The sequence below is a fragment of the Acanthisitta chloris genome, unplaced genomic scaffold (assembly GCF_000695815.1).
Source record: "Acanthisitta chloris isolate BGI_N310 unplaced genomic scaffold, ASM69581v1 scaffold15682, whole genome shotgun sequence".
In the NCBI taxonomy this organism is placed as follows: domain Eukaryota; kingdom Metazoa; phylum Chordata; class Aves; order Passeriformes; family Acanthisittidae; genus Acanthisitta; species Acanthisitta chloris.
In genome coordinates, this window is record NW_008660589.1 from 31,723 (window position 1) to 44,216 (window position 12,494).

Below are 12,494 nucleotides of genomic sequence, written 5' to 3' on the forward strand. Positions count from 1 at the left end.
AAACCTTCAAGACATTTTTATATAGCTGCACCAACTGGCAGTAAACATTTGCCAAGAAACTTTGTAATTCGTATGTCCCAACATACAGTGAAGAAACAAAAAAACCCAAAAAAAGTCTCTGAACTTGATGAAATCATAATGTTAAGTTATAATTTAAGGGAAAAGAAGTTCAGAACAACATTCCTGGAATTTAACATGTTAAAAAAGAAAAAAAAAGGAAAAAGTAGGACGTATCTTTCTTGTTTGGTTTTTTGGACACTGCATGATGAACAAAAACCACTACTACATTAGCTCAGTATCCCTCAAAAAACAGTGGCATCATCAAAATCAACTCCAAAGAAACTGCCATTCAGTGTATTCATTTTCCACAGAAGGATGGTATTTTATTTCTCAATGAGGTGTCTACATTTTCTTTAGCAAACTTTGCAAGAACATTTGGGGCAAAATTCAGTTTCCTTCAAGTAAAAAAAAAAAAAAAAAAAAAAAAAAATAAAAACCAAAAACCAACCAAAAAACCAAAAAAAACCCCCTAAAACAAGAGTAAATAAAGGCTCTGCATTAACACACTGGTATCAAAAACACACATCCACACCACATTTAAAAATATCCTACAGAAAACAATTCTCGCTTGCTTATCAGAGGTGCAATTTCTACACTCAGAACTGCTGACCAATATTCCCCTGGGGGGATGGGGCAAAGGAATTTGAGACACTTCTCCCTAGAACAATTTATTCCTGAAGCCTGCTGAATTTTAACCAAGAAATAGTCTACAAGCAAAGGGCATCAGTCGTCGTCATCATTTTCATTGAAGTCGTCATCGTCATAATCGTCGTCCCCAACGTAAGACACTGGTGTTTCCACTCTGGAACCACTGTACTGGGAGCCATTGGAACTCGTAGCCAACATCCCATCTCCACCATTGGAAAAGTCACTGGGAAAAAAACCCAACAACAAAACATTGTTGACATTGCTTAATGGTTTCTCAAAGTTCATAGAATTATAGGGGTTGGAATGGATCTTACAGATCATCCAGCCCCAACCCCCTGCCCTGGGCAGGGACACCTCCCACCACAGCAGGTTGCTCAAGGCTTCATCCAACCTGGCCTTGAACACTGCCAGTTCACTGTGATCTTAAATATAACCATGTATCTAAGCCCATTCCTTCAATGAATCTGCCACTGCCACCCTAGGAACTGTCTTAAACATATGTCCAAGTTGCCTCTGAAAAGCAGAAATGGTTTCAACTAATTTGGAGATGGTTCTAATGATGTTCCCACCTTTAGGTTTAATATAATCACAGAAGTTCATAGAATCACAGAATTTTAGGGGTTGGAATGGACCTTACAGATCATTCAGTCCCAGCCCCCTGTCCTGGACAGGGACACCTCCCACCACACCAGGTTGCTCAAGGCTTCATCCAACCTGGCTGTGAACACTGCCAGGGTTGAGGCAGCCACAGCCTCCCTGGGCAACCTGGGACAGTGTCTCACCACCCTCACAGGAAAAACTTCTGCGTAAGATCAAACCTAAATTTCCCCTCCTTCAATTTTCCCCCATTGTCCCTTGTCCTGTCCCTGCAGCTCTGAACATCCTGATTCATTCCAATTCAAGCATTTGTTGACACTGTTAAACATTTCAGTGACCATGACTCAATGAGGCTGGAAAAGACCTCAAAGCTCACAGAGTCCAACTGTTGAGTACCTGAGTAAAACAACTTTGTAGAGCTCACTGAAGGACATCTCTTTGTTTAATGCAACACCAAGAAACTAGTGAGCAACAAAGCTCAATGCTAGTTCTGATTTATCACTCTACCAGCTTTAGGTGCTGTTTAAAACCCAAAGACACAAACCTTTCTTGAAGTTAGATGTGACTGACCAAAGGAGAATCTCGTAGGATATATCTGTTTGCTTGTCACAAACTCAAAATGAGGAAAAAACCCCAAAGAAAACAACCAAGAAACACATCCAAGATGAACACCAGTGTAACACCTTTCCACCACCCAGGAAGAGATTTCTTTGATGACACTGGTAAGAACCACTCTAAATGTGCTGAGAATAAACTGAAAACACAGTGAGGTTGGAAGGGACCACAATGGTCATCTGGTTCAACCTCCCCACTCCAGCAGGGCCACCCTAGAGCACATGGCTCAGGGTTGTGTCCAGATGGTTCTGGAATATCTCCAGTGAGGGAGAATCCACAACCTCTCTGGGCAACCTGTTCAGTGCTTAGTGACTGCTCAGCAAAGAAGTTCTTCCTCGTGTTCAGGTGGAACTTCCTGGGCATCAGTTTTTGCTGTTACTTCTTGTTTTCTTGATTTCCCTCACTGAGCAGAGTCTGATCATCCTCTTGGCACTTCCCATTCATGGACTTGAATCCATTCATGAGGTCCCTCTCAGTCATCCCACACATACACCACATTTAATCAAAACAGAACTTTTTATCACGAAGCATTTAACCTCTTAACTACCTTTCTTTGATGACCACAGGTTTTTAAGAACTAATTGACCATTTCATCTCACCTGGCTGAAAATCTTGTGCCATTTGATGCAGAACCTGATGAAGATGTGACATAGACACTGCTGATAGATCCCTGAGCCATTTCTGGAAAAGGAGCAACAAGCAGTTTAAGAAAACTTCCAAACACACTCAGCTATTTCAGACATGCTCATCTAACCCACAGGAAATGCTTAATCCCTTTCAAGTCCAGAAAAGGACAACCCAACCAACACAATGTACTATACCAAAAGTAACACAGAGAGTAGTGCAACAGTAAAATTCAGAACACATAAACATTCCACCACTTATTTTGAAGTGAGCAAGTCAAATGTCTTCAGTTTCTATATCATCAGAGTGAAACAACCAAGCCACGACCACATGTCTGCACTTAACTATCTTCTGCCTTTGTAGGTAAATAAACCACAAACAACATCCTCTTCAAAGAACTACACACCGCAAACACCTAGTTTGGTGGCCTAATGCCCAATATGGCTGTGCAAAGAGCAGCAGTACATTTGGTGTCAGATGCTCTGCCATTTGTTCCCAAAGGTGCACGAAAAAGCACATGGAAGGGAGAACTTGATAGACATCTTCACCACAAAACAGTGGAAATGAACTGAGCTAAGGTGTTTTCATGTTTTTTTCTGAGAGTGCTATATTAAGGGGGAAAACAAAACTCTTCTTGGAGTAACTAACCTGTCACATATGGTTCCAGAGCTTTAGGAACCAAACTCCTTGCAATTTTTAGGTCCTCTGCAGAACAGCTTCCAGATTCCAGCCCACAAGCCATTCCCATTCGTTTTAGTACTTCGATATCATCATGGATTTCAAAAGTATTGTCAAAATTAAACAGATATTCAAACCTGGAGAGGAAAGAAGGTCTCAATTAGCTTGAAGGATGTTCACTACCTAAATGCTACTTTCAGGAACTGCAGCATTACAAGAGTTTCACACACAGTGTAAGTGACACATCAAAGTAGGCAATCCAATTCTTTGAGGTTTGTGCAATTTAAATGTGACTAAAATAGTATTTAAACACAATATATGAACCATTAACAGGTTTAACAGATATAAACAATAAGCATGTTTGATAATTCTTTCTTTAATCCCATTTCTCTGCCTACAGTGCAACTTCTGTTTTCATGTTTTCAAGCCTTTCTAGTAAGCTAACAGTGCAAGGAGAAACCACTGCTGTGTTCAGCTTTTATCTAGCAGATAAAAACCAGAGCTTTTTGAAATGAAAGGAGAGAACAGCAAACCTGAAAGCCATGTCCATTTCCAGTTCTGCTGGCTACATTTCATCATATGGAAGCCAAAGAAAAACACTACTTGGTTAAGTAGCTTGAGGGTTGTTGGGCACAAAGGGACTTGGCAGTGCTGGTGGCACAGCTCAGTGGGAGCCAACAGTGTGCACAGGTGGCCAAGGAGGCCAAGGGCATCTTGGCCTGGCTCCAGCAGAGTGTGGCAGCAGGACTAGGGCAGTGCTCATCCCCCTGCACTGGGCACTGGGGAGGTCCCAGCTCAGTGCTGTGCTCAGCTTTGGGCACTCACTGCCCAAAGGCCATTGAGGCACTGGAGCGAGTCCAGCCAAGGGCAACGAGGGCAGCAAAGGGCTGGAAAACCTGTGGGATGAGGAAGGGCTGAGGGAGTTGGGTTTGTTCAGCCTGGAGAAGAGGCTCAGGGGTGACCTCCTGGCTCTCTGCAACTCCCTGCCAGGGTTGGAGAGAGGTGGGGGCTGTGTGTCCTGCCATGGCTGCAGGGAGAGGACTAGAGGGAATGGCCTTGAGCTGAGCCAGGGCAGAGTCAGATTGGATGTGAGGAGAAATGTTTTCCCTGTTGTGGTGTTGAGGCACTGGGATATTGCCCAGGGAGGTGGTGGAGTCACCATCCCTGGAGGTGCTGAAGAGGCATCTGGATCTGACACTGGAGGGTCTGGTTTAGGATTTAGGTGTTCCAGCAGTGACAGGTTAATGGTTGGACTGGATGTTCTTAGAGGTCTCCTTGAGCCTTGACGGTTCTATGATTTTAGGCATGACACAGAACTTCCAAGAAAGCTGCCTGACATGGCTTCTAATATCTCTAGGCATGAAGTCTTAAATCAGTTACTAAACGTGAACCAATTATTCCATTTTTAAAAAATCTACACAAAATACCTGTCTGACCTAAATGTACTCAACCAACAAAAGGCTTGAGTCAATTAACCTCTACTTAACAAATCTACACGAACACTTGCATGAACTCATATCTGCACCACAACCAGGCAGAAAACTTAGTGAACTTACTTGTCATTTGAAATACTGCAGTCAATCACTGTCTTCTTGCTGGTGTTCACAATGATGAATGGCAAGTGGATGACGGAGTTGGAAGGGGGTGGTCGATTTGCCTGCTGCTCTGCCTGGCGGTTTCGCTGCACGAGGTTCTTAAAGGCAATTTGCTAGAAAACACAACAGGGATAGGAAAGGATGAATTCAACTTTGAACAACATGTGAACCAAAAAAATCCCTGAGATAAAGGACTCCAGTGATGGTTGCTGCAAGTAAATGCAGAAAAGGATGGAGTGATGAGAAGCATTGCCAGCAGGTCAGGGAGGTGATCCTGCCTCTCTCCTCAGCCCTCATGAGGTCACCCCTGGAGGATTGTGTCCAGTTCTGGGCTCCTCAGGACCAGAGGGACATGGAGCTCCTGGAGCAGGTCCAGGGGAGGGCAAGGAAGATGCTGAAGGGACTGGAGCACCTCAGTGATGAGGAAAGGCTGAGGGACTTGGGGCTGTTCAGTCTCCAGAAGAGACAACTGGGAGGGACCTCATTCATGGATTCAAATCCATGAGTGGGAAGTGCCAAGAGGATGATCAGACTCTGCTCAGTGGGGGAAACCAAGAAAACAAGAGGGAACAGCAAAACTGATGCCCAGGAAGTTCCACCTGAAATGAGGAAGAACTTCTTCCCTGTGCAGTCACTGAACACTGAACAGATTTCTCAGAGAGGTCGTGGATTCTCCCTCACTGGAGATATTCCAGACCCATCTGGACACAACCCTGAGCCATGTGCTCTAGGGTGGCCCTGCTGGAGTAGGGAGGTGGGACCAGATGACCAACTGTTGGTCCCTTCCAACCTCACTGATTCTGTGAGAGTTTTTACCATATTCCTGCATGTTAACACGCAAGAAGAGACAGAAATGATAGTGTTGAAATATACAACACTGTAAAACTTGACTGAGAAAAAACATGCACATTCTAGTAACTCCATCAGGACAGTTCCTTGGGCAGATCCTTGACAGAAGCCTTTTCCCTGTGAGGGTGTTGAGGCACTGGGATATTGCCCAGGGAGGTGGTGGAGTCACCATCCCTGGAGGTGTTGAAGAGGTGTCTGGATGTGACACTGGAGGATCTGGTTTAGGGTTTAGGGGTTCCAGCAGTGACAGGTTAGTGATTTGACTTGATGATCTTAGAGGTCTCCTCCAACCTTGATGATTCTATGAAATACAGCTCCTATCAGCAGAAATTCTATCTAACCATACTTTAAACTCCCAATGAACTCCTCATAACCCACAGAAGCTTCCCCAACAGCAGTGGCCAACAGCATGGTCCCAGCTAAACTACAGTGCTAAATTCAAGCTGCACACATCTTATTCTGAAATTTACCTCTACTCTTCCTAGAAGTTTCCCATCCCTCACTGGGATAATACAACACGAATAGAGATATAAGTTACCTTGCCCTATAGACAAGAGTACCTTGACTGTACCTGTAGAATGAGTTCTTGTAGTTGAGACTGTTTTTGTTTTATTCTTTCAAGTCTTCTCTGTTTCTCCACCTTAAGACAGAAAAAAAAAAAAGGACTGGTTAGTTTGTTGGTTTTAAGTAGCAATTTATACCAGCATTTTCTTCCCTTACAATGATTTCAATCCTGGAGAACTGGAGGTAGGAAATATGATATTCATCATTAAGGTTTGACAGATATTTAATTATCAAGAGTCTCATCAGTACTACTGGTGAACACTGTAACCAAAAGCACAACTAGAACACTGGGGAATAAAGTACAACAGGCTGGAAAGATCAAAATCTTTGCAAACAGAAGTTATGTCTCAAAGAATTACTGGAATTCTCTCAAGGAGGCAAAGATAGACCAGAAGGATCCACTTGATGTAGACTACTGATATTGGAGGTATTGGAGAAGATCCATCAAAGATGCTTAAAGAAATGAAACTGCTAAGGAGCCCAAGGTAAGTCCTCACAGTATTACATACACACTAAGAGTGGAAGAAGCTCACTAGCAGTTTCCCCCAAGGATTTAATTTACAGACTGTTATTCAAACCACAGACAAACAGATTAAGGTGACAAGGTGACAGAATCTGCTGACAGTTCTGGGTTACCTGGCGTGGTAAAAAGAGAGTCTGTCATAAAAGCACATTTGAAATGTCTTGTAGCACTGAGAGATTACATCCTCTTAATTATGCCTTGTAAATGTACTGTGGTATGTGTGAGAAACCAATCTTATCCAGGCACACTTCAGAAATAAAATGGCATTCAGCAAAGATCTTCAATTACAGTATGTGCAAAATCATCAGCTCAGTATACCAAGGCACCCAAAACTTTGTACTATTAGACAACAAAGAGAGAGCAAAACAGAAATTATCACTACATAATGGGAAATGGGTTCAAACTGAAGGAGGGGAAGTTTAGGTTAGATCTTAGGCAGAGGTTTTCCCTGTGAGGGTGGTGAGACACTGGCACAGGTTGCCCAGGGAGGCTGTGGCTGCCCCAACCCTGGCAGTGTTCACAGCCAGGTTGGATGAAGCCTTGAGCAACCTGGTGTGGTGGGAGGTGTCCCTGCCCAGGGCAGGGGTTGGGACTGGATGATCTCTCAGGTCCATTCCAACCCCCAAAATTCTATGATTAGTCTATAGAGCAAAATGTTCATGTCTTGAACTGTCTAAGTCTGATGTTCCTATTGCAAGAAGCACAATCAGGATCATCACTGGAACAGAACAGATTCCATACAGAAGAATAATGAGTTAGGCCTCTACAGAAAGGAGAATGAAATAATGGGGGAGAACATGAGAGATCCCTGTAAAACCATAAATAGGACAGAGAAAGTAAGTAAGGGCTGACCCCAATGAAACTGGGGAAATTTAGGCTAGAGGTTAGGAAGAAATTCTTTACTGTGAGGGTGGTGAGACACTGGCCCAGGTTGCCCAGGGAGGCTGTGGCTGCCCCAACCCTGGCAGTGTTCACAGCCAGGTTGGATGAAGCCTTGAGCAACCTGGTGTGGTGGGAGGTGTCCCTGCCCAGGGCAGGGGGCTGGGACTGGATGATCTCTAAGGCCCATTCCAACCCCTAAAATTCTATCATTCTATGACATCCTCCCTTCAGGTACTGCCAGACATTGATGAGGTCCCTCTCAGTCATCTCTTCTCAAGACTGAACAGGCCCAAAACTCCCTCAGTCTTTCCTCATCAGTGAGGTACTCCAGTCCCTTCCACTCAGAACTTCACATCACCTGCAAAAGCTGTGACAAAGCTGTATTCTTGCCACAGAAGAATGAAAAAACCCCACAATTAAACAATCTGGAAGTTGAAGAGTGTTCAGTATACCCAAATAAAAGAGAGGAAAAAAGGACTATTCTACATCACACATATCATAATGCACATATTGTATCAGAACATAATAAAGCTGCAAACATCTACTGCAACATCAAACCACTGTGAACTTCCTCATGCATATACCTCTAAATTCTGACATTCCTGAGCCGAGTTAGTAGGTAGACCAATCCATTTGATTTCCTTCTTCTCCTTAGAGATAATGTTCATGGCCATAAGGACATTTAAGGCATCATAGACACGTCGTCTAATATTCTTCTGGTCATAAGCCTGCTGTAGACATAGTGCATTAGTCAAAAACACACCTGTGCCAGGGACATTTGAAAGCAAATAAAGGACAGCAAACAGGTAAACTGAGTTCATATCTACTGAATTTTGCAGGAGAAAAACCCCCACCAAGATCTCAAAAAGCAATTTCCCCTCCACTCAGTTCATGTGGCAATGACCTCCCATGTACTTACTGATTCATTTGGTGAAATGTGATTATCAGTGGTACTGAACTCTGCAACCAACTCATCTGCCACCTCGTTGTATGAGGTGGTTCCTTTTCTTTGTACCTTCTCACAAACTTTCATCGAGAAATGACGTAAACCTTTGCCATTCTTCTCTCCTTTCTTGTTCCGCTTCCTAAATATAGATATAATATATATTTTAAGAAAATTTGAACTTTGGAATATTTCATGTCTCTTTTTTTTTTTCAATAACAGGCACACTGCTGTGAAAAAACAAACCAAGCCTTTCCCTTCTGTTCTGCTCCTCACCCCTTCCCAACATTCTCTTCTACATTTCTCCCCCTTCAACTTTTAAATATTTAACAGTTCTAATATCTTGATGCTGAAACACAACACAAATTGATTCTTTTGGCAACTCTGCTAGCTTCAGGAGAATCACAGAATGGGTTGGAAAGGACCTTTAGAGGCCATTTAGTCCAACTCTCCCTGCAATGAGCAGGGGTACCTTCAACTCAACCAGGTTGCTCAAAGCCAAATCCAACCTGGCCTTGAATGCTTCCAATAGCAGCTAATAAGTTATCAATAGGGATATTCCTTGCAGGAGTCAATTAAAAAAAAAACCTTCCAAACTTCAAGGCAGGAAGAGATAAGGGAATAAAGGCTAAAATATGGAAACTGAATTATAGGAGAGAATTTTTTTGTTGACTGACTGAACAAAGTCTGGCCCTGATTGAACTTACTAGACACCACAACATTACTAAAACACAGGTTTGAAGCTACACAGTCTATGAAGCTGCTATGGAAATGTCAAAGTTACAAGATCCAAACAGCCTAACAAAGTTTTTTTCAATAAAAAGTTCCTTGGAACTAGAGGAAAAACACAAGTCTCTACAAAATCAGCATCAGCAAAGGAGCATCTCAACTATCTACATCTCACTGTCTTCCTCACACTGCTAGCCCAGAGAGTACATTACAAACACCCAGAACAAAACTGCCAACAATTTATTACTCCTTTGTAACTCTTAGTTTGCTCACCCAGCAGACCAAGGGGAAGAATCTCCAGTCTGGTTCTGTGATACAAAATGTGTGTTAGGTGTATGTGGACTTCCCACCAGGATAGTGTTTGGTGCTGAAGGTCTCTGAGGTGTACCAATAACCTGCAGAGAGGACAAGACAAGGTGGAAAATAGTTAAGTATCCTAAGTTCCACAATTCAAACGCTGCATTATCCAAACACTAATGCTTTTTTTCCCCCTACATCTTTCTATTAAGTGCATCAAATTTGTACACACTAGCAGAAAACCCTTCAGACTACAGATTGTATTGTTAGAGCAGCCCCTAAGTAACCATGGAATCACAGAATTTTAGGGGCTGGAATGGAGCTTAGAGATCATCCAGCCCCAACCCCCTGCCCTGGGCAGGGACACCTCCCACCAGAGCAGGTTACTCAAGGCTTCATCCACCCTGGCTTAAACTGCTCTTAAAAAGGACTTAATAAGCATTTATATTTTATCCTTCTTAAATGAGCTTTTCCCGTTTCTTGGATTTCTTAACACTGTTCAACACTAACTTGGACAGGGTCAAAACACATATACACACTGTTACTCCAAGGAAAATGGGGAGAATAAAGGGGGGGGAAAACCCAACTATACCAGACTATGTATAAAGAAGCTGCAGTAGATTACAGTTCAGACTGAGAATCAGATTGGATGTGAGGAGAAATGTTTTCCCTATGAGGGTGTTCAGGCACTGGGATATTGCCCAGGGAGGTGGTGGAGTCACCCTCTCCGGAGGTGTTGAAGAGGCATCTGGATGTGGCACTGGAGGAGCTGGTTTAGGGTTTAGGTGTTCCAGCAGTGACAGGTTAATGGTTGGACTGGATGATCTTAGAGGTCTCCTCCAACCTTGATGGTTCTATGGTTCTAAGTGATCCTCTCTGTGCCATTATGGCCAATGATCCATAACTGAAACATTCGTCTCCGACTGCTGATTACTGATTTTCAATGAACTTATGGCCAATGATCCATAATTGAAACATTCTTCTTCGACTGCTGATTACTGATTTTCAATGAAAAACATGCCAAACTCCTCTGCATTTATTTGCCTGGAAATTTGGAAGGAGTCCCTGATTTTAAATGGCAAGACCAGTGAAAGATCATAGAATCATAGAACCAATTGAAAAGACCTCCAAGATCATCGAGTCCAACCCTACCATGGTTACTAGACCATGGCACTAAGTGCCACATCCAGTCTCGTCTTTAAAACCTCCAGGGATGGTGAATCCAACACCTCCCTGGGCAGCACATTCCAATACCATACAAAGAGTCAAGTATCTGCAAGTTCATTTGAGAGTCATCTTTGAGTTTACACAGAAGAATATTTGTTTTAACATAAGTCCAAAAAAATTAGAAACAAGCTTAGTGTATCTGCCCATGACAAGTGATGCCAAGTACCAAACTATGCCAGATTTACAGTATTTGGAAGCCAAAGTATAAATAAGGATTTAAACAGATAAATAAAAATGAAAAAACAAAAAAACAACCACAAAATCTCCTTACCACTTGTTGTGCAATGTTGACATTAGACTGTCCAAATGTTTTTGGCAGGAGCTGTTTTCCAATTGTATTTACTGTAGAGGGATGAACAGCCAACAGAGAAACAACCCCTGAAACAAACACAAGTAAGAGAAGCTTCAGGTCAGTCACAGAGGATTATTTTAGCAATTCCAGACTCTTCTACACTACCAAACTAGCCCTGAACCCTGCAGAGTCTCAGTATCAGTGCAGCATTTACACACTTGAAGCAAAGCAAAGAAATCAAGATTCAGAGTATGTTCTCTCAAACTTCCTGTAACCTGTCAGTGATCTAGTGTAAACATGTTTGAAGACCTTGTATTCTCATTCTTCTCTCAAGGCAGAATAATAGAGGCATCTGACCAAAAGCACAATCCTCTGCTCTCCTACCCTTATCCTTTGTGGCTACTGAAACCTCTTCCTGAACCACCTGACAAACGTGCCCCAGGCCCTAGCATGTTGAATCCCTCTCTAAGCCATGCTGATCCACAGAAGATAAAATCTCCTAGAACAGGCCTTTCCAAGAGAATATTCCCAACTTTCATCGGAGTGTCCCCTTCCAGCTGAAGGCAGGGGATTAAAGAACAAACATCTTCAAGGTAAACACACACAACACAGCAGACCAGCTCTGCTGGGAGGGTTGTTCTCTTCCTCTTCATAACCCATACACAATCAGCATTGGCAGGCAAAGCAAGTCTTAAGTCAGGTGAAAAAAGTCAACCACAAAAATACCAACCCAGGTATCCTCTAGCAATCTGATGCTCCATGACATGGTTTCATTTAGACAGAAAACCCAACCCAACCCAACCAACAAACCCCAACCCACCAATCCCAACCAGCAATGAAACAAAGCAAAAAGCAACAAAGACTGACTAGAGGAAGAGAATAATGAGACAAACCAACCTTAAAATACTGGAAACATTTCTTTTGTTGAAACAACTGTCATTTGGTTGTCAGGTTTTCCAGTCATTTCCCTCAGATCACTTTTAAAGGAACAAATAGGGCCAGGATTTGGTAGAATTCCCGTTCCTCTTCCTTTTCCCCATTACCCAGGACAGAAGCAGTAAGCAAGCATTTTTACAAGGGCTGTATCAGAAGTGCCCAAACTACTCCTTGATGTCTACCACCCTTCTTCACACATTCAGGAAGCCCACAGGAAGCTGAGGACAATTCAAGTCTGGTTGAAGCCCTTGCCCTCCAACAAAAGGCTTGTATTTCTCAGCTGCTGTGCCAAACTGAGCTTCTCAGTCATAGAATCAAAGAATTTTAGGGGTTGGAAGGGAGCTTACAGATCAACCAGCCCCAACACCCTGCCCTGGGCAGGGACAGCTCCCTCCACACCAGGTTGCTCAAGGCTCATCCAACCTGGCTGTGAAC

The 12,494-nt window shown here is 43.1% G+C and overlaps 1 protein-coding gene across 1 annotated transcript in view; it reads right to left on the minus strand.

Moving 5' to 3' along the window:
* Positions 1-353: 353 nt before the first annotated feature.
* Positions 354-12,494, minus strand: part of TFDP1 (transcription factor Dp-1) — a gene marked incomplete at its 5' end in the record, with an annotated part of 19,620 nt that continues 7,479 nt past the window's right edge. The window contains 9 exons of the mRNA XM_009069867.1: positions 354-931; positions 2,520-2,601; positions 3,193-3,359; positions 4,779-4,930; positions 6,238-6,306; positions 8,220-8,363; positions 8,555-8,720; positions 9,581-9,702; positions 11,103-11,209. Coding sequence (XP_009068115.1) covers positions 784-931; positions 2,520-2,601; positions 3,193-3,359; positions 4,779-4,930; positions 6,238-6,306; positions 8,220-8,363; positions 8,555-8,720; positions 9,581-9,702; positions 11,103-11,209 — 1,157 coding nt within the window. The remainder of the gene's footprint in view (positions 932-2,519; positions 2,602-3,192; positions 3,360-4,778; positions 4,931-6,237; positions 6,307-8,219; positions 8,364-8,554; positions 8,721-9,580; positions 9,703-11,102; positions 11,210-12,494) is intronic.